Consider the following 21,056-nt stretch of genomic DNA (forward strand, 5'->3'; position numbering starts at 1 on the left):
ATATCCAGAATTGCGAGCGAATCTAATTTAAAGGCCTATCAAACTGGCCGTTAGATGGCACTCAACGAGTCATGAATAAAAATAAATCTTTTAAAAGCGCAAAAACCGGAACGTAAATCTTCCGATTTTGAAAGCTTATCAAAAGAATTCCGCAGCGAAAAATCGTAGAGCTGATGAAATCTTACGCACACGTAACGGTTCGACTATTATACAGGTCAAACCCGCGCTAGAAAACGCGTAGGGTAAACAGTCTGCGCGCGATAAATCTACGTTTAGACCCCTACACGTTTTCGTACGTGGGCTTTGCCTCTATGTTGACGGGAAATTGGTCCGCGCGGAAGCCGAAAGAGAATTTAGCGCGTAAGAGATGAAATTTCATCCGAAATTTTCCCTCTTTTTTTTTAAACAAAGAAGAAAAAAAGCTTTGGGTAAATTGAAGAATCTATTGTTTCTAAATCAATGAATTGGAAAAGACATCCGTCCATTACTTTTTTTAAGCTCGCCGATTTGAATATTTTAAATCCTAGATCCGGGATTTTTATCTCGACGGGATGACATTTCCATAAGCCGAAAGTAGTAGGTATACCTTTCTAGCTTCGAATGGACGGGAGTCATTCCGAAGACGAACATGGTCGTTTGTCAAATGTCAACATTTTTCGGGGCCCACCCCAAACTGTGGGGACAAGCAGCGGGGTGATAGTCTAATTTAAGACTTTTTTATTTTATACCCCGCGTAAATGTCTACGACCCGAGTGACGTTTTGAGTGATATTCGTTTGACCTTTAGAGGTCATAGTGTTAGTCCACCGCCCGTGCGAAATAGACCTACTTGTTTCGCGTAACGACATAAAAGCCTATTAGAGGTTTTCTTACGTTCGACAAGCTATTTATAAAAGAGGGTTGCTCTTTCTTTCGAGCAGATTTTCATTTTACACCAAAGATATGAGTCATACCAGAAATATTTTTCGGTAAATTAATTTCAAGGATATATTTTTGCTCTTGAACTCTTAGGAAATAAATTATCCATATGTCATCGCCAAGGAGGTTTCAATCGTGTTATAACGGATTTTATAACCCCTCAAGTGAAATGTGGGCAAATGAAAGGTCCACAGTATCGTTTGAAAAAGTCGGGTTGAGTTTCGGGTACCTTCTAACCCTCCTTCACGTTTCGCAAAACACGTGATTCTGTAGCCCCACCTTCAAATTCAAATGATTTTGTATCCCTTTAAAAATAAAATCTACAATTTTACAATTAAAATAAAACAGTTTTTCGATGTTCATAAGTTAACTTCAGAAATTACGAAATATCCTCAAGACCGTGTCTAAATTATATATAGTGCTTATGCATATGGTATCATAAGTGACATCATAAGTGTATAATATTTTTACATAAGTATGACACTTCCTATTCTCCACATGCAAAGGTTTTACTGAGAGCTATTCACAAAACACACTGCATTACTGGCTGTGTCGCCGTTTTGCGTCCGCTTGCTACCACGTCTAGCTCTCAGCAAAATATTCCCCAAAAGTAACAAACTTATGTAATAATATTATAGACTTATGGTAACATTACACCAAAATGTATGACAACCAACAAAAATTCTCACCGAACTCATTTTCAGAGCTATCACGTATATGGTTTTGTCCAGCAGATAAACCCCTCGTGGACAAATAAGTTCAATTTGAATTACAATAATACCTTCTTAATCAAGGTATAATTTAGAACTCAAAATATTCCCAATTCGAATTATAATAATACCACGAACGATAAAAATGCCATACTTAGTGTTACTATGTTACTTATGAAGGTAGTAAATTGAACCTTTAAATTAAGCGTAATTACGAAAAGAGTACGTTACCAGAAGTCGCAGTTGATCCAAATTTCTTAAAGATTCTCATTTGAGAAGTCAGACTGATTATTATTAATTATCGCGCGGTGATTTATGAACGTTCGCTTTCGGCGTCCAGCCGACACAAGAACGTCCGCTTTCTTTGTAAAATGATTCTGGGATTTCGGACGCACGAAATTGCTTCTGACATGCCCGAGGTTTAAACGGAAAAGAATCCTTGCCTCCCACGAGATTGGTCGTTTCTCCAAGCAACTCAAAATTCTTTTCTTCCAGGATCTAGGTAACGCACCCCCGCTGAGATACACCGACTTTTATTATATCTCGCGGGTTCTATTATAAAAGTTTAACGAATCTTTGGCGTTTCTTAATGAGAAGAAATCGTCCGGGTGGAGTCACTCCCCCGTCGACCGAGCTTCGCCCTTTTCGGGGGGAAATAGTTTCGGCGGCGGAACAACACGAAACCCCTCCGTCGTCTGCGGGCTGAAAGGGCCTACGTTCGAGACAACGCAACAGTCCCTTTTTAGCGGCGCCTTCTTCGTTCTGGACGAGGAATCTTCCTGGTCTTCTCTTTCGCGTGTCTGTGACGCTGACTGTATTTTACTCGGGCTGATAAAGAATCAGGAGCGCGTCTAGTTAAACATCTCAAGTGTTTCTTCTTTTTAAATCTCCAAAAATTTATCGCAATTATTTTGCCATTACGGAATCGCTTCAATGTCCTTTGCACGAGTTTTCAAAATATAAATGTTTAAGGGGAGTATCAACCAAATCGAATAATCATCCGTTATCAAGCGCTACAGCTTGTGTATTAACGTAACTAGCGCCAATCATCCCTAGCTTATGTTAAACCTTGTGGCAGAAATTTTAAACGTGTTGATCTACCAGGAATATGGAAGTTCGTACTCCCTTTAAACGTAGTAGGAAATCCATGTTTCTAGTTGATCAACAAATTTCACATTCCTATCATCAGGTTTTATATAAGCTAAGGATGATTGGCGCTAGTTACGTTAACTAACAAGTCCGTATCGCGTAGTAGCGGACAATTTTGTATTATTTAGTTCATACTCCCTTTAAGAAGTATTGAACAATTGAAGCGTCTATTACCTTCTACCATTTTCTTGAAGCCTTGTTCACGGGAAATAAAAAATATAGGACTTTATAAGACAATTTTTTTAATTTATAGGATTTTATAAGACTATACACTCTTTTACGAAGTCGGCCATTTCATTACAGGCCTAATTTAAAATAGTACAGGCAAGGGCGCCTGCACGTGTTCATCAGCTCGGGACGTCGCGTGCACTTGACCGCGTGAAGCGGCCTTGCATGCGCTATTTGAAATCAGACCTGTAATAAAATGGCAGCTCTCACAAATAAGGATATAAAAGAGTGTATATATTCTATTTCATTTACTAACTTTATGCATTTAAAAACAAAATCTACCTATATTTAGTTTAATAAATTTTTGATTTTCACTTAAAAAAACTAACCATTTTATCACAAAAATATACCATGTTAACAATAACCAAAGTATAGACTATAATGACTTGGTATAGGAATTTATCCTTTAACTAAATCTAGCAATTGGAGAGTATCCGAGGTGTTTATGGCCGATTTTGTTCAAAGTCGGGCGTAATGTAGACCTATATGAGATATGAAATTTCCCAAAAGGAGATGCCCATTGGATTTGCCATGGCAACCGAAAATTGTTTTGACCACTTAAAACAAAAATGTTCCAATTTACCCAAATTTTATGAAATTTACCTAAATGTGGTCCAAATTACCCATCTCGTGATTTTAAATTTTTTAAGAATTTTCGTAGCTGTGAAACCGTGAAAATCCCATGCTTTTTTAAATGGAGATTTTTTTGTTTTAAGTGGTCAAAAACATTTTCGGTTGCCATGGCAAATCGAATGGGTAGTGCAACGTCTCCTTTTGGGAAATTTCATATCTCATATAAGTCTACATTACGCCCGACTTTGAACAAAATCGGCAATAAACACCTCGGGTACTCTCCTTGTGAGTGGCGGGATTTGAAATGGGCAAAATATCAAAATTCTAGGATATTATAGGATTTTTGTGCTAAAAATATAGGATGTTCTAGGTAATTTTTGAAAATAAGGGATTTTTCAGGAATTATAGAACCTCTGGGGGCCCTGTGGGATATGACGTAAATTACGTCACTTATAACTCCGTGACGAAATACGCATCACCAACTTAACTGATGGTGATGGGAAACGGAAGTTAGTGAGAACTCCTCGCGCGTTTCTAGCTTTGCCAATCTACACTTTAGCTCGTGCCTCGCATTCACGCGATTTCGTTTCCATAGCAACCTTTTCAATAGCGCGTGTGAAACAAGGTCCCATTGAATTTTTTCTACTGGGAATGTTATTCATAGGCACACCATGAATTTATTCATATACACCCATGTATATAAATACATTCATGGTACACTTATGAATGATTGTTACATATGCTTCTACGTATAAAAAAAACGGAGTGACGTGATGCTAATTAACCGTATTACTTTGATATTATAATAAGCGCCGCAACGTACGGTATTTCGTATTTTCACTAAGAATAATAGGGGTTACATCAGTTTCACTGACCTGGTCCTGGAAATATTTGGATAAACTGCAGGACGTATTCTCTAATGTTTTGGAATAAAATTATTTGCCAATTGACGGCTTTTAAAATTCATTTTGCGTGTGAAAATACCTCTACATGTTATGGTCAAAAAAGCACGCAAAGAAGGCTGTGTGCCCAAGACATGTAACTGTAGTGTCGCGCGCTAAAACTTCATTTCAAAATCCGTCGATTGAATATTTTTAATTTGTCCCACACGTTACACTCACGCATCAAATCTTCGCCGGGCTCGCGGTCTTCTCAGACTCTATCAGCCTTTCTTTCTTCCTTCTTTGAATAAAAAAAAACCCCTTCAAGCTTAACTCTCTATTACAACACTAAACGCAATTTCAGTTGAAAGGGAAATCCCAAGGGGGGGGGGGGAACCAAAGGATAAGGGAAGCTTAAGAGCAATTTTACTCTAATGGCTGAGGAATCGTCACGCTACTGGGATCAGACAGAAGAAGCAATGGGGAGGGAGGATGTGTGGGGGAAGGACGCGAAGCGGTTTGACTAAAGAAGATCGTTAAAATAAGAATAAGACTCCTTTTTTCTTTCGTCTAGGCCTAAGAAAATAAGTGAATACAACTTATAATAAGACCTCAATTGATACAAATTAGCTCACAAACCACTAGCTTTTAATTAGTAATTAGATGGAATGTAGATCAAAACGTACAGATTAAGTACGTTAAATAGAACACACTAGTTCCTCATAATTTCTACGTATTGTTACAATTAGCCTTTCCAGTTTTTAGAGCTACGTGGCTCTATTTAACCTGAAAAGGCTTATTTCAAGCTATTATTAGGTAGTTACTTTTCTTTTAGTCTGGCGAATAGTTAGAGTCGTGGTAAAATTCTGGATAAGCGGATGAATATATCAGTTTATTATCTTTACATATCAACTACAGACCTTAGGTGGATACTTCGCTTTTTCTAGGATTTTGGAGTAGGGTAAGAAGAGTAACCCTATGACTTCATTATGCCTGTGGCCATTTTAGTAGATAAGCAGACGATTTTATCAGTTCACTTTACCACGGCCAACTTCGATCGGGTGTACCGCGCTTTAGCGGCCCCGCCAATCGCCTGAATTTAACGTGTATATATTTTCCCGCCAGGGCTCCGCTACGACCAAAATTTAACGTTAGTCAGATGGGAAAAATCAACTAAAAACAACTTTTTTTAAATGAATTTTAAAAAACATTTAATTGAACCGAATGTAGGTTAATATTTAAATAATAGTATAATAATTTTTAAAGATTATAACTTTTTAACGGTGTTTATAAATTATAAAAGAGTTAAACAGAAAACTTCTTCTACATGCTGCCAGCAACATATTACGTAATACTTGAAACACAAGTAAATAAATAAAACAAGGGCCGGTTTGTAATTTTATAAAGTTTAAGAGAGACATTATTTACGCATCAAAACGCTATAAACACCTCTACAGCCTTCAAAACTAAGGTTTAAAGGTTTAAAGGTGTTTATTGAAGCTGCCATTAAGATACCCTTTTGAAACAGGGCGGCTCTACATAAGTGAGCTCAGCTAACATAGCATACTTTATCATTGCAGAAGTTATTTTAAAATTATATAAAGTTTTCTAACATTTTCTTAAAGTGTTGGTTGCACGAAAAATCGATAGTAATAAAAACGAATGAATGCGGGCTTGTTTTGAAGCCCAGGACGTTCTCTTTCCAAAAATGTCATTGTCGAAACCAATTTCCAAGCCTAAGCGTAGCTCGAGCAATTTGGGGCAAGACAAAGCTGTAGTTTTATTCCTAAAATAGAAGGAACTGAAGTGGATTGATTCTGTTTACTTTTAGAAGTTTTCAAACCAGAGGTTTTTAATCATAATATCAGGCTTATTATCGAATTAAAAAATATTTTTTTTTACGCACGCGCTACGCGGTGCGCGCGACCCGACGTTATAAGAAGAATTTATGAGGAGCCTTCGGTTTCATATCGTTTGTCTACTACGTAGGCTTGTGTATGCCTATTTCAATTACTACTGCGTAGGACTTTTTCCTGGGTGTTAAATCAACCTGCTTTTAATCCCAGATGTAAAGAAATGTATTACAGACAATTAGCCAATGATACGCTTCGCATTTTCTGACGTCATGGGTGCCGTTAGAAGTCTGGAAATTCGCCGAAAATCTCGATTTCCACCATTTCGACTTCTTTTTATAATAATTCAAAGACCCCTTAACCAATTTTGATGAAATTTTCTGTTCTTGCTATAAAATGTTTGCTCTTTCTAATGAATCATTAATTAGCCATAGCTAAAATTTCGTGCAACCAACACTTTAACAATTTTGGATTTTCGTTTAGCAAACAAACAGAATAAGCAAAACAAAAACATATGAGGTAATTGCGGGTTGTATCCCTCAAGGTTTAAGTGTTTACATTCCGATTTTTTACTTGCCAACGGCCGAGGATAGAGGCTACCATCTGCGGGTGCCAGGTCTGGTTGGGTTCCAGGTCAAGTCCCAATGTATGTTTTATATCAGTGTCTGTGTGCGCTACCCTCCACTCAGAGCTATCTTCAGTTGAAGTCGCGGGACATTCTAATAATATGTGGCGGATGTCTTCCTGCGTTGCCCCACACAGGCGGCAGTGTGTGTGGAAAAAGCAAACAGTTGGGACTGTCTATAACTGGTAAGCAGTGCCCCCGTTCTAGCCTGGAATAGCAAACCACTGTACCAAGTCCCTTTATAGAACTCTTCTGTGTGGGGTTTGGTTTTACTAGCGTACACTTGGAGACTTTGTTTTGACCTAACGGCAGCATGCCAATTAGAGATAGCCTTATCATTCGCTTCAGTTGTCACAACTTGTTTCCATTCCTTATATGTCGTGGCCTGGCCCCTAGATGTTCCGATACCGATTTCACGGTCTAGTCGAGTAATTCGTCTGGTCCAGCTCGTGCTGACACCATGCTGGCGTATGTAGTTAATGATCTGTTTTGTAAGGTTGGAGTCTGGTAAGAACTTTAGATGGCCCAGGTAACATAGTTTGCTTCTAGCTTCGCGGTTTGTCATTGTGGACCATCCCATTTCACTTTGGACCGAGGCTTTTGCCGCGAATGGTCCCGCATTTAGGGCTGTTTTTCCAACCTCGAATTGTGTTCTTTCCAATACATCCATAACTCTTGGGGAGAGGCATAAAACCTCATTCCCGTACGTTACAGCAGGTACTGCGACGATTTTCCATAACATCCGACCAACTGAGTATTTGTTGTACGATCTTTCCGCGAGGTTCCTGACTGTCCATCGTAGCGTATTGCACCGTTTGACTAGTATACCCTCCATTAATGACATATAGTGCTCGCCTGACGAAAAAGTGACACCCAAATACTTGAAACTATTTACATATTCTAGGGTTGAGCCTTGTAGTTCCAAGGGTGTGTTTGGTTTTCCATTATTCATGGCCATTACAACGGATTTAGATGTACTGAAGGATAGCCCCGTTTCTCCAGCAAATTTTGTACAAATGTCCAGTAGTTTTTGCATGTCTTTGCTATTGTTGGCGAGAATAGCAATATCATCTGCATATAGCCCGGCATGTGACCAATATTCTATGGTCTACATTGGTAATAAAGGCTCCTGTGTTTGTGGTCAGAAGGTTTTTAGCCAGGTCATCTAGGAAAATGACGAATAACACAGGGGAAAGAGGACATCCTTGTCTAAGTCCGACTAAGCTGGCAACTGCAGGGGTGGTGACTTGGTCGATGGAGAATTTGTACTGACAAGTTTTATATAGAGCTGATATGGTCCTTATAAGTTCCGGTGGGATTCCATTGCGTCTCATGCAATCCCAGAGTAGCTTCCTGTTTACGCTATCGTATGCTTTTTTGATGTCAAGGAATGCAATTTGCAGTTCGCTATGTTGGTAAAAAGACAGTTCAATGAGCTGGGTTATCACAAACAGATGGTCAGCCATTCTACGGTTTGGACGGAAACCATTCTGTACATCACTGAGTATCGTATTGTCTTCCAGGAACTTTGATAGTCGTTCTTTCAGCATAATTGTGTACAGCTTATATATTCCAGAAGTGACTGCGATAGGACGATAAGCTTCGACGTCATCTACATCCTTGTTCTTCCCTTTGAAAACCATAGTGACTCTAGCCTCCGTCCAGGCTTCCGGCACTTCTCCAGAGTCAATAACCTTATTCAATATTAACCTGAGGCATTCTCTAGCTTTTGGGCACAGAGTGCGAAGGCATTCTACATAAATGTGATCACTACCGGCTGCTTTCCCAGTTTTTAATCTACTAATACCCCTGTACAGTTCTTATGCTGTGAAATAGTCTGACTCCTTGCTTTCTTTGGGACTAGTAATTTCAGTTGTTTCAGTGTAATGTTCTAAGCTTTGGTTGATAGGATTAGACAGGATTAGATTTTCCATGTCTCATTACCCGATCTGCAATTTCCTTTTTACGTAAAAGGGTTGAGCCATCTCGAGCTTTTAAGCCATGGAATGGACGAGTCTCTCCTTCATGTTGGCCTCTCAATTTTTTCATGAATTTCCAAAATTTCCTCCCCTTATCTTTACCAGCGGTTTCACTGTCCTTTTCCAATTTCTTTTTATGGGAGGCTATTTTCTGTTCAATCAACAGCTTGGAGGCTTTACGTTCTTTCTGATATGTGTCCCATTTTTCACGGGTTGCTGCTGCCTCCAGATTTTGCTTAACCGCTTTTCTGTGTTCCTTATTAGCTAATTTTCTGTTTAATACTCTGCGCTATTTCTCGATCCCACCATGGTTTTGGTGTTATACCATCTTTTGACTTTACTCCTATACGTTTAGTTCCCAAGTTCTCTTGCAGGCAGGTTAGTAACCGCGTAACGAACTCGGTATAGGAGACAATTCCAGAGTCTACGTTGTGTTCCATAGCTTCCAAGAATTTCTTCAAGCCTTTTTCATCGCTTAAGTCCCAACAGACCTTCGGGGTTTCCTTCTCTAGGGTAGTTTCTGAAGATTGAGTTCTCGCTGAAGGGGACGACAACATTGTGGTAAAAATTCTACAATGATCACTGGCAACGCTGTTGGATCCGAGCTCGTCAATCTGAATCTTGGTCACCGCATCAATAAGACTGTCACGATAAAGTACATAGTCAACCGTGGTTAGGGATTTATTACCCTTTCTAGTATGTCTGCCCTCCCAGACCGGAGCCAAGTTACCAATTGTAAGATTAAAAGCGTCTGTGAACTGTTTCAAGCGTTTTCCATTTTCATTTTCCTCCCCCAGTTCAGAGATGTGGCCATTAAAATGACCCATTAATAGAATATTATTCCCCGCTTCTGTCAACTCAATTGAATCTTTTTCCAGGCAAGAGTAAATTATCTTATTAAGGGCTTTAGCTTGTTGCGTTTCTCCAGAGGCGCAGTATACCAAGGCCAAAACTACATCGTTCATACCATCTACCTTGAACCACGGGTGTTCTCGACATCGTCGGATGACTGAGATTGGTTTGTTTTCGGAGTATAACACCCCTATTCCTTCTCCCTTTTTCTCTTTACCAGTGCGGTTAACACCAATCCAGCTACACCCCCTGGGTATATCTGGAGTCTCCCCACCTCTCAAATGAGTTTCTATCATGCCATAGAAATATAGACCTTTTTTCTTCATTATTTGGGCAATTTCTGCATATTTAGCTTCCGATCGGGCAAATTGTACATTCCCAAATCCAAACTGGAGGAGGTTTGTTGGTTTCTTGCGATTAGAACGGCTACGTCTTGCGCGATGTTTTTGTGTTCTAGTTTGTACAAACGAATTTACAGTATCAAAATGTTTATTTACATATATACAAGTGGCAGGGGCCTTTTCTGAAACTAGATCAAAATGCATAGGTTCGGGGAATTGCGTTATTGCTGCGATTCCTGTCCCCCCGAGCGTTATTCAGAGGAAGAGGGTTCTGGTTCATGGGTTCAGTCTCTTGGGACCGGCTACCCTGCTCTGGTCTGCTAGTTAGTCTCTGCGCATGATGGTGAGGTCGCTTTTTTTTCGATATTTTGTTAAAAATTGACGAAGAAAATCAAAATTGATCACATTTTGATCAATTTGAACCAAATGGGTGAAAATGATCCGATATGACTTAAATAGGAAAAATTTCCGTTTTATGTTGTCAAAAACATTTTTCTTCACTATCACTGTCAGACTAAGCAGCTCTCACATCATTCTTCTCACCAAGCTTGGACCGTGTGAGTAAGCTCCTCAACGGTTACTTGTAAATGTTGATTTTTCTCCTGTAGATGACTATGTTCGTCCTTAATTATTTCCAAGTCTTTGGTATGGAACTCTAAATTATCCACCAAATTCTGGCGGAACCCCAACTCATTTTTTTACATATCTTAAAATACTCTTGACACAAACAAAGATGGCCGCGCTGCGAATTCTCGGAACCCCTGTGACCCTTCCGCGGAACACCTTTTGGGAACCGCTGGTGTAGTGTAATGGTCTTAGCAAAGATAATTTAAACTCGTACCCTAGATTCGAATACTGAGAGCTTTCCCATTGACGGTTTTGTTATGAAGCGTTTACCCTTTTCCGGCACGTGACCTTAGAAAAATCGGGCTCCATCGGTTGCGGTAAGGCACAAACCATGGAGCGAATTTTTTCTGAGTTCCAGCGGGAAGGGAGTAAACGCTATCGGCAACGCGTGAGAGTGATTTCGAATCTAGGGTACGAGTTAAAAGTATCTTTGGTCTTAGTCGATAGCTACGCCGCACAATTTTCGTTTTGAAAACGAAAACATTTGGCCGTTTTCGAACTATCAAAATCTGGCAGCCTTGCCTGCCTTCCGGCCTGTATCTCCATACCGAAAATGGCCGACGATTACGCCGCCGCAAATATTTTACTAAACTGATCGGCGGCGTTTTTGAATTATCGACCAAGACTATTATTATTCAAGAAAAAGGCGAATAGTTCGTTTTATTGTTAAAAAGAGTATACCTTTAGTCCGAGAACAAGCGAAAAGTATCCACCTTATGCTGCCCAGCTAACACATTTTTGAAATAAGTGACTTTCGAAACAGAATATTGAAGAAGCAATTTTTTATTTGAGCAACCAACTTTCGTTCATTCTCAGCTTCTAATTAGAAACGCAAAAATCCATTTTCTCATATTTTCTATGTACACATCTTTTTAACTTCATATTTTTTTTAAAAAAGGAACATTCTGACTACGAAGATGACGTTATTTATCACACACTCTTTTTCTTAAAGTTTATTTTAAAACGCTTTTGAATAAACAGTCACTCTGTACAAAAACGTTTTTTTCTCGAAGACACGAAAGTTTTTTAGGGGGAGGGTGGTTGCTTTTTTTGTTTAGCGTTAAATATACCTTTAAATATTTTGAAACTCGGCATGAAAAAACTTACAGAAATAAAAAGGTAATATTTCCCTAGAAAAGTTCTATTAAATTAAATAAGTATTATGCGTAGTACTCGAAAAGTTTTAACTAAAACTGAAATAAATGTATTTGGAAATACCTGCTCTACATTTTCTATTATTCTAGCTGCCTCCAAAAAAAAATAAGTTGAAACTAAATTGAATAAATTTACAATTAAATTACAAAAAGAGATAAAAAATATAGTTTCATTTTTTAACCACTCTATTATAAAGCCGTCCCTCCCCCTATTTTAAACCAAATATATCCTTTTTTAAAATTAAGCTTGCGCTTGCCTCACTACAAAATAACGTTTGACACTTTTAATAAAAGTCTTTCTGAATTAAAAATAATAATAATCAGAAAAACAAGGTTGGAACTTTTGTGAGGTTATTATTTTAAACATAAATCTAAAAGACTCTTTAAAAATCTCTTAATACACATAAACAAACAGCACCATTTTCTTGACAAAGTTAGTTTAACGTAAGGAAAAAAACATTACTGGGAGGAGTGTTCGAACTTTCTCTCATTTTTTCCCTTTCAGATTAAATATTATATTAAACACAAAAACTTGGTTACGCATATTTTGTCGATAAATATACAGCATTTACTTTGTAGGTACATGTAATACTTCTAAAAAAGCCCTTTCTCTTAGTCAAAATAGTCACCTAGTGTTTAGAATTGCCATGGAGCTCCATGGAATTGCCAAAAAACCTTAAAGCCATCACTTTTAAAAGTATAATATATTCCTTGTAGGAAGACCTATTTAAGATATTGATATCACTGCTAATATATCTACTTTCTAAGATAATAATAATTTTACTAGAAAGAAAAATAATATAACAAGTGACATTTCAAAATACATAGGAATACATTATTTTGATGACTGAAAGTGTTTTAAATACATTTTCTTTATTATTATTCTTTCTTATTAAGAAATTAGAGATGTTTTAAAGGCACGGGTAATAAGCGTGTAATTCAAAAAGAATGGTTCTCTCGGAAAGAAACGCTTGGCTCATTTAAAGAAAGAAGGAATTAAAAAAAATGTAGTTGCATTATTTTTTTGCATTGCTGTGAGTAGCGCAAGAAGGGCAACCATGTTGATTTAGTACTCCTGTAGACGTAGAATGAGCTAGCGGAGGGGCTGGATGTCCAAAACTGCAAGAATTGGGATACTGATAATTAAACATGGTGGTACTCGGACTCATCCAGCCTTGTTGAACCTGACTAGGTCCAGGACTTGTTGTAAAAGCGTGGCTGTGACGGTCTTGCAAAGTTGGATGGTTAATGTTGCTAGGGTAAACTGGAGGCGTTCCTACTCTTCTCGCAACCTGGGGTGACGCTGCTACATTCTGCGCTTGCACTGCCAAGCCACTATGATGGTTGTAAGAGCTAAATGCCGAATCTTGAAATTGCCGTTGTTTCATTTGGTTTAGAGTTAATTTTTGGTCTACCACTATAGAAGTTGATGGTGCTGGTGTTGAGGGTACACTATTGGAAACAGGAGTACTACCAATTTTAACTTTGGCACCCAAGTCAGCCAACTGAATCAAATCTGAAACAGTACGGTTACGAGCGGGTGCTGGACTTTTACTCAAAGAAGGTGAGGAGGGAGTGCGAGGTATTTGAGCTTCCCCGTAATATTTCATTGGATGTTGTTGAAAAGTGTTCATTTCGTGTGAATGAGGTGGTGGTGTAACTTGCTGTTGCCTTTGCAAATGGGAAGAAGCGCAGGAATAGTGATCATTGAGACAATGAGAGGAGACAGTCCTTTGCGGGCTGGGGAAGACATTTGGTTGAAAGTTGAATGGTTGATGAATTGGTGAAAAACCGGGAGAGACGCAAGTGTTGCTTGGTGACCCAACCGGGGTGCAATATGAACTGGTGGGAGAAGAATATGGGCAAGAAGTTGGAATGTTATTTGGCAGAGCTGGCACAGATTTTGAATGTGACAAAGGGAAGAAAGGAGGAACAGTTTGTTGGTTGAACATTGCATTTGACACTCCAAAATTCTGATGCATAGAATAGTCTGTAGACCTAGGAACCAAGCCGTCTTGATGGGAATGTAAACCTAGGGGTGTTCCATGAACCCCTGGCTGGTGAGAATTGTAGATATTTCCTGAATGAGTCACCATGGTTCCTATACCTTCGTCATAATTTGACCAAGAGGAGTTATAATTCATGGCTTCATTTTGCATTCGTAATTTCATTTTATAAGCTTCAATTTCGTTTTGATGTCTCCTATCCAATTCTTCTTTCTCTTGTTGTTGTCTTAAAAATTGAAATGTGTTATTTTTCTCTTTAATTTGCATATTTTACTTAAGTGGTACAATAAAAAATACCTAGTTAACAACTGCTTTAAAAATTCATCCGTGGTATCCAATTCTGAGTCTCTCAACTCATCAGAAGCCAATGCATTCTAAAAGTGCAAGTATCTCAAAATTAATAATCCCACATCTTCAAATGTAGCAAGTTTACATTCACTCAAAACCTGCATTCACTCTATAAACCTCTCATACACTATGTTATTAGTCAATCAGAAAAAGACTACTAATAAAATACAGCTTAAACCAAACCCTACCAATTACTACAAAGGTTAATTATACAACCAATGAAAGCCACACTTTTTGGGGTTACTACAGACATGAACTTACTAGGTCTTATCTATTTTGTAAAGCTTATGTTACAAAGCACAGAATAGAGCTGTAAAATAGTATTGCAGATAAATTGGAATTTAAGCATTTGCCAGCGAAAGTGATAGAAGATATAACAATAGATGCGTAGAAAGCGGTATTTCCTAAAACCTCTTCCCAAAAAACAAGGACGTTGGTTGTGTATAAGCGCATTAGCATTTGATATGGCTTACCAAAAACTGGCCCAAAGACAGGCTTCGACCATACTCTATCATGCTTTTGCCTCGCCCAGTGGAGCTAGAAGAATTTACGTCAATCATGCTGGGGCTTTTATTCAGTTTTCCTGAAGTATTATCGAAAGATACAGAACGGCATTGATTTAAGGGCGGAGCTTTTGTACCGTTGATAGAGGAATTGCTTAGTGCCCGGCTACAAAGTCCCATGCTACTATTATAATTTTCGGGAGTAGACGGTTGTGAAAGGGTTGCGCAATTGCCTTCTCTGCCACCAAAGTAAAGTTTTTTAGGTCTCTTAGCAACCAAAGAGCCCTCGCTTTTAGTCTTCTGAAGCGGAGTATTAAGGGCTAAAGTGTTGACGGCAATGTGGCGTACACTGACCTCATCTGTTTGGGTGTCCACATCTTTAAGCTTAATTCTTATGGTCAAAGGATTGGCCAAACTTTGAAGGTAAGCGTCAAAGGAAGTTGCAGCTCCTTGGTAGACGCTGCTCCCGAGGTTAGATCCTTGAAGAAAGTAGCCTGGGTTGCCATGAGCGATTGTGTTATAAACGTTATAAGACTGAGACTGCATTGGATGTGGTTGATGAACTTGTGTTGGGCTGAAAGTGCCACTTGATGGAACACTTAGCAGGTGAGTTGGCAGTCCATCATGGTTATTTACTTTGTTCCCATTCAAATCTTGAGTTGAACCGGACAAATGTTGAGAAACAGGGCCACGTATGTGTTGGGAAGCCATATTTAGGAAAGCCTTCATCAACTGACTTTCATTTCCAGGATTAGCCATTGTGGTGTGTTGTTCTCCAAAATAAGGAGATCTTCTAGGAGATCCCCCATTGGTACCTGGATACGGAAATGTAGCGTAGCTTCCTAAAGCTCCAAAATCAGGACTAGAACCATAAGGTGATGGTGAATCGCACAAATGCTCCATACTGGATGACACGGAATGAGTCTTTGAATAAGTTGAATAAGCGCTATCTGGTAATGTTGTTTCAGGTTGTCCTTCATAGTGAAACTGACTTTTCATGGTCGATTGAGTGGTAGGGCTATGCGGGTTGCATAGCCGGGTATTACATCCAGGAGAATGGTTGTGACTGTTAGTGTATTGATGGTAGTGGTGGGAATAGTTTGGATGTGCATTGTTGTTATTATTGTTGTAAGGAGAACTGCCCCTTTGAATGCCCTAAAAAATCATTCCCCCCCAAGGAAAAAAAATCGAAAATAAGCCAAAATAAAATGCCGTGCATGGTTAGGTCTATAATTTAATATAATGCAATAAGAATTACATAATTTGCGTTAGTGGCTGTCAAGATGCTTCACGATAAAATTATTAACATAGAGATCTACAACCATTGATTAAAAACTTGAAAAACCAACTTTTACTATAACCATATAGTATATATTCTTAAACTTCATAAAAAGGATGATAACAACCTAAGATTATTTTAGCCTATTGGTTTTCCCTATAAATAACTGGTCAATTAATGAGAAGTTTTTACCTCGTTGCTTACTGGTGGATCACACTGGACTCCAACTGCGTGTCGTTTCGTATCAGGGAAAGGTACTTCTGGTATGGAAGCCATAATGCTATCTTCCTTTATAGTGGTAACTTGGAACCTCCCTTTACTGGTAGTTGAAATTGGTGGTGGATGCGAATGGTGCATTTTTACTGGAGAGTAAGGAGGAGTGTTCGGTTGGGAATGAAGAACTCTACTAGGAGAGCCAGGAGATTGAACATGGGAGCTTCCAGCAATTTGAGTCGGCTGGGCTGTTATTGGAGAAGCAATTCGATCTTGCTGTTGACTTTGGCTTATAGCTGCAGGCTCCTCGTGAGCTTTCTTCAGGGGATCTTCTTTTACCAAAGTTACCTATTAAAAAATATTAGTTTTATTTTTTGCAAGATTTCATATAAATTTAAAATAATAATAGTACCTGAAAACGAGATTTTCTCCTATTTGCTGATTTATCTGCGATAGAGGGGGTAACAGAGACAGGTGGAGGTTGCCTCAAAGGAGGTGGAGCCGGAGCACTGACTGTTCTCATTCTTCCTGTAACAAGTAAGTTACAAGGAAGTTATTTTAAACCTATATTTACTTCAAAATCTCATTGCCTACCAGCTTGTAAAATAAAACAAAGCAATATATTTTCTTTTTAGCAAAAAACCCATTACAGTTAATCTAAAAACAACCACAACTACAGCCAGCGAATTAATACCTGCATTTGCATTACAGTTGTCACTGTTGTACCATGGAACTTGGCTTGATGTAGCCAAGGTTGATATCTCCGTGGGCACAGCCCCTCCCTCTATTAGAGGGTTTGCAGCAACGACCGTGCAAACTGGGGTTTTAACAGAATCAGAAATAGAAGCGGCGCAAGCAAAAACAGTGGCTTTTGTTGAAATGTTGTCAATTGATATTGGATGTGGCAAAGCATTATTAGCGTAAACAGAAGCTGGGTTATCTGGTAAAGCGGCAAATGCAGGCATAGAAACAGTTGTTGGTGGTAATATTGTCACAGGAGTTGTTGGTACATTTTGTATTCCACAATTAGATTGGGGAACTACTATCTTCAATGGAAGATGAATTGATGTTGGTACTGCTACGCTTGATAGCGGAGCTGCAGAGTTTGGTAAGACTGGAGTAGTCACATTTGACACATCAAATGGTGTCAGTAATGGTGAAACTGGGCTTGAAATTTTTTCAATTGGAGATGGAGGAATTGATACTGGACTTGGAACCATTGTCGCAACTGAAACAAGTTTTGTGGACACTGATTTTGGCATTTTAAAGGTTGCTGGAGACATATCAGAAATTAAAACTGGTGTCACATTTTGTCCTAAGACTATCGGGGGTACCACAGACATATTTGGTATTAGAGTTTGTAGAGAGCTTGAGCTTGGCAAATTGTTGGTTGATATGATTTCTTGAGGAACTAGGTTTAAAGATTGTGCCATTGTAGGAACCAATACATTGTTCACAGGTATAATTGCACCATTAGATATTAAAGGATGCATTATAACAGGAGCAGTTGCCGGAGCCATAACAACACTTGTAGGTACTGTATCCTGTTGGGCCAATAAATCTATATTGGAAGACATTGATGCTGGAGCCGTCATTGGTGCTGATATACTAGACACAACACCAGTTTTATTTCCAGTAGGGTGAAACACGAATGGATTTTCCACCACTTCACTAACAACTGACTGAGGTGTTTGGGGTAAAGCATTGGTAGGAGGAAACTGTGAAGGTGGTAAAGCATGAGCTTGAAGTGCGGGATGTGCGGGAGTAGTGACAGTAGCAGCAGCAGCAGCAGCAGGAACAGTGTGAGAGAAAATGGCCTGCAGACCTTGCTCGATGTGAGCTTTCAGGCTCAAAGAAGAAGAGGAAGTAGAGACCCCTGGGCCGTGCAGCTTCTGAAGTTCGTGCTTTAGATCTTCCAGGTTTGTGGCAACAGCAGATTTTGTCACCGGAACACTTGTTGCGGGTACTGAGGCCGAGGGCTGGGTTACTGGTACAATCACTCCATTAACCGGTTGAGTTGTAACAACAGCAACCATTGGTTGAGTTTGCTGAACTTGAGGGACTACAGTCACCATCGCTTGAATCTGAGGCTGAGGAGCATTCACCGTTCCAGTCACTACTGTGGATGTCGAAGCAGCAACTGGAGTGGGAGGATGAATTAATCGTTGAGGGGAAGAGGGTGAAGCTTCCTGCATTATTGCAGTGTTTTGATTGGTTTCTTCACTTGAATGCTATAAAGAAAAAAAGGAAATTAGAATGTTCTAAGTTACACTATTTACTACTTTACAATTTATTAGAAAACAACAAATACCTGTGGTGTTGAAGAAACTTGGTCAACCACACTATGAGTGCTAGGAGCTGTTAATTCGGCCAGCTTTTGTTGAAGACTACTAAGATCAGGAACAATGGGCCTACCACTGGAAAACCACAACAAAAATTGTTTTAGCCACATCAGAATGACAAGAGAGTCAACCAAACAATTTACTTCAAATCAGTCCCAGTTTTATGTTGGCCCTCAATTACAGGTGGAGGATTAATAGTGCCACTCACGACTGTGTTATCAGGAGAATGATTCTGCGAATTATACTGAATAGGGGGAGTAGGTCCTTGGCTTTGAATTTTACCCCCAGTTTGAGTTTCAGTCTATAAAAATAAATATTTTAAAATTTTAAAATGATTACGTTATCAAGAAACTTTTAAGTGATAATTCATCAAAGGCCATAAAATTAAAACAATGAGAAAATAACATTGAAAATATCCTTGACCTTTAAAAATCAAGACTCATTTTACAGAATATTGAATTGAATTCTTAGCAGGCAACAATATGATGCAGCAATATTAAGAAAGTAAGAAGGATTATTTAAATATATAAATTTAAAGAAGCTTTGCAAAATAACTAACAAGGAAATAAAAAAACTAAATGTGTTATAGTAAGAGAATAAAATCGTGCAGCGTAAAATTACCTAAAAGCAATAGACTTACAGAGTTGTTATAAGTGATATCAGCAGGTAAATGTGAAAGCATTGAGATGCAGTCAGCATTTACTGAACAAGTAGAGAGAGAAGCGGTAGATAAAGTCAAATATGTAGGTGGTATAGGGTGAGACACAAGTGATGCAACTGGTTTAATGACACTAGCACTTCCTAAAGCCAAATGTTCTGAAGTGAATGAGATACAAGCCGGGATACTTTTGAAATTGTCAGTGCCGAAGTTCAACATTTCTTCAGCCAATGGGTTAACTATTACATTAATAGGTTGAGCATGATTTTGAGGTGCGAATATTGATACTGGTGCAATACCCAAAGTTGGGGTTGGCGGAATACTAATCGACGTATAATCCTTTTTGAAAGTGAGATCACTCACGTTACTATTAATAGCCGCCACTTCTGTAGAGCATTCTGACAATGTCAAAGGTGCTTCGCTCGGCAGCATATTTGCAGCATCATTAGGAAAGTTAACGTGATTGAAAGGCAGGGTCTCATTTTGAAGACTAGCATTTGAAGCATTCCCCACTAAAGTGCTGGAGTTTAGTTCAATTCTTTGAGTCACCTGCTGAGGCATACTAGAGCCTGATTCTGTATAAGTCACAGTTTTGGTAGCTTCGACGGTAGTAGAGGTAACAACAACAGTTGTAGCGGTGGTGGAGGCTGTAGTAACCGTTGAAATTTGCAAACACTTCTTTGATGATATTTCATCTTTATGGCTCACCAGAAGTTTAGAAGCGCTTGATTGAACAGCCTTCTTTTAGAAGGTACAAGAAGAAAAACTTATTTATCCATATTTACTTTCAAATACTATAATTACTGTTTTTCATGAAATGAAAAGGAAAGCAACCAAAAAATGTAGATGCAAAAGTGGGAAGAAAATAATAACAAAATGTGTAATGGAAGTAAGCTCTCAAATCCCCTTGTGAATGAAATTAATTCTTACGATTGAGTGTCAAATTCCGTAAATGGGAAATTACTTTTGTCCAGCCTTCTTAAAACAAGGAACGAGAGAAATAATTGTGAGGTGGCAGTTGGGGAATTTCAAGAATCAATGAAATGGAAAAAAAAATTTGGATTGACCAAAACTTCAACTCTCTTCCTAGAGTACCATTAAATTTCTATCTAAAAATGAGAGGTTCGAACAATGGAACCAATCAATTACAAGACATGTCTAAACGAAACTACAATCTATTTCAAGAATAGAGAAATTAAAAAATGGTGTATTTGGTCATTCCAAGGCTGGTCCAAAACAAAATAAGGAGGAAATGAGAAAGGGTTAACTAAACAGACTAAATTGATAGAACACTTCGTGTCTTAAAATATGGAAGCAAAAAGAGACGAGGGTTGGTTTCTAGTTTTACCTGCAAGAAGCGTCCAGGAAAGAGCATGTGTGGGAGATCACAACAACAAACAATATGAGTGAAGGCATATAGACGCTGCTGCCAGCGACCTGACACCTTCTTCCGACTTTTGGCAGCCAATCTTAGTCGCTATATTAGGGATATCATTCACAGGGAGAGCGAACCAATCACGAAAAAACCACACACCAATCGATAAATAAAGAGTACAGGCAACATTGAAATTCCAAAAACTATAAGTATATAGATAACGCCTATTTCATCTGCAATTAACAATGGCTTCCCCTGTAAATACTTATTGAGTAAAAAGCTGTTTAAAAATGAATAACTGAAAAACAATGTCCTCTTATTCCCCTACAACTATAATGGAAAATCTACAAAACTGTTAAAACAAAAGCAAGTGACCAGAAAAAATAAGGTGCACAGTTGGAAAATAAAGAAGTGCTTCCAAATACAAAATTGTTCAAAATAAA

The 21,056-nt window shown here is 38.6% G+C and overlaps 1 protein-coding gene across 11 annotated transcripts in view; it reads right to left on the reverse strand.

Moving 5' to 3' along the window:
* Nucleotides 1-11,502: 11,502 nt before the first annotated feature.
* Nucleotides 11,503-21,056, reverse strand: part of LOC149940936 (uncharacterized) — a 70,786-nt gene continuing 61,232 nt past the window's right edge. For 8 of the 11 annotated variants that reach the window (XM_090177229.1, XM_090177228.1, XM_090177227.1 and 5 more), the window contains 8 exons: nucleotides 18,724-18,881; nucleotides 18,550-18,655; nucleotides 16,933-18,469; nucleotides 16,651-16,766; nucleotides 16,218-16,586; nucleotides 14,717-15,901; nucleotides 14,193-14,269; nucleotides 11,503-14,121 (listed from right to left, as the gene is read on the reverse strand). In XM_090177229.1, coding sequence (XP_090033355.1) covers nucleotides 12,906-14,121; nucleotides 14,193-14,269; nucleotides 14,717-15,901; nucleotides 16,218-16,586; nucleotides 16,651-16,766; nucleotides 16,933-18,469; nucleotides 18,550-18,655; nucleotides 18,724-18,881 — 4,764 coding nt within the window. In that variant the 3' untranslated portion in view covers nucleotides 11,503-12,905. The remainder of the gene's footprint in view (nucleotides 14,122-14,192; nucleotides 14,270-14,716; nucleotides 15,902-16,217; nucleotides 16,587-16,650; nucleotides 16,767-16,932; nucleotides 18,470-18,549; nucleotides 18,656-18,723; nucleotides 18,882-21,056) is intronic. The other 3 variants (XM_090177237.1, XM_090177233.1, XM_090177238.1) reach the window with 3 other exon arrangements.

Source organism: Leiobunum rupestre, chromosome 6 (assembly GCF_980474605.1).
Source record: "Leiobunum rupestre chromosome 6, qqLeiRupe1.1.hap1, whole genome shotgun sequence".
Lineage (NCBI taxonomy): Eukaryota > Metazoa > Arthropoda > Arachnida > Opiliones > Sclerosomatidae > Leiobunum > Leiobunum rupestre.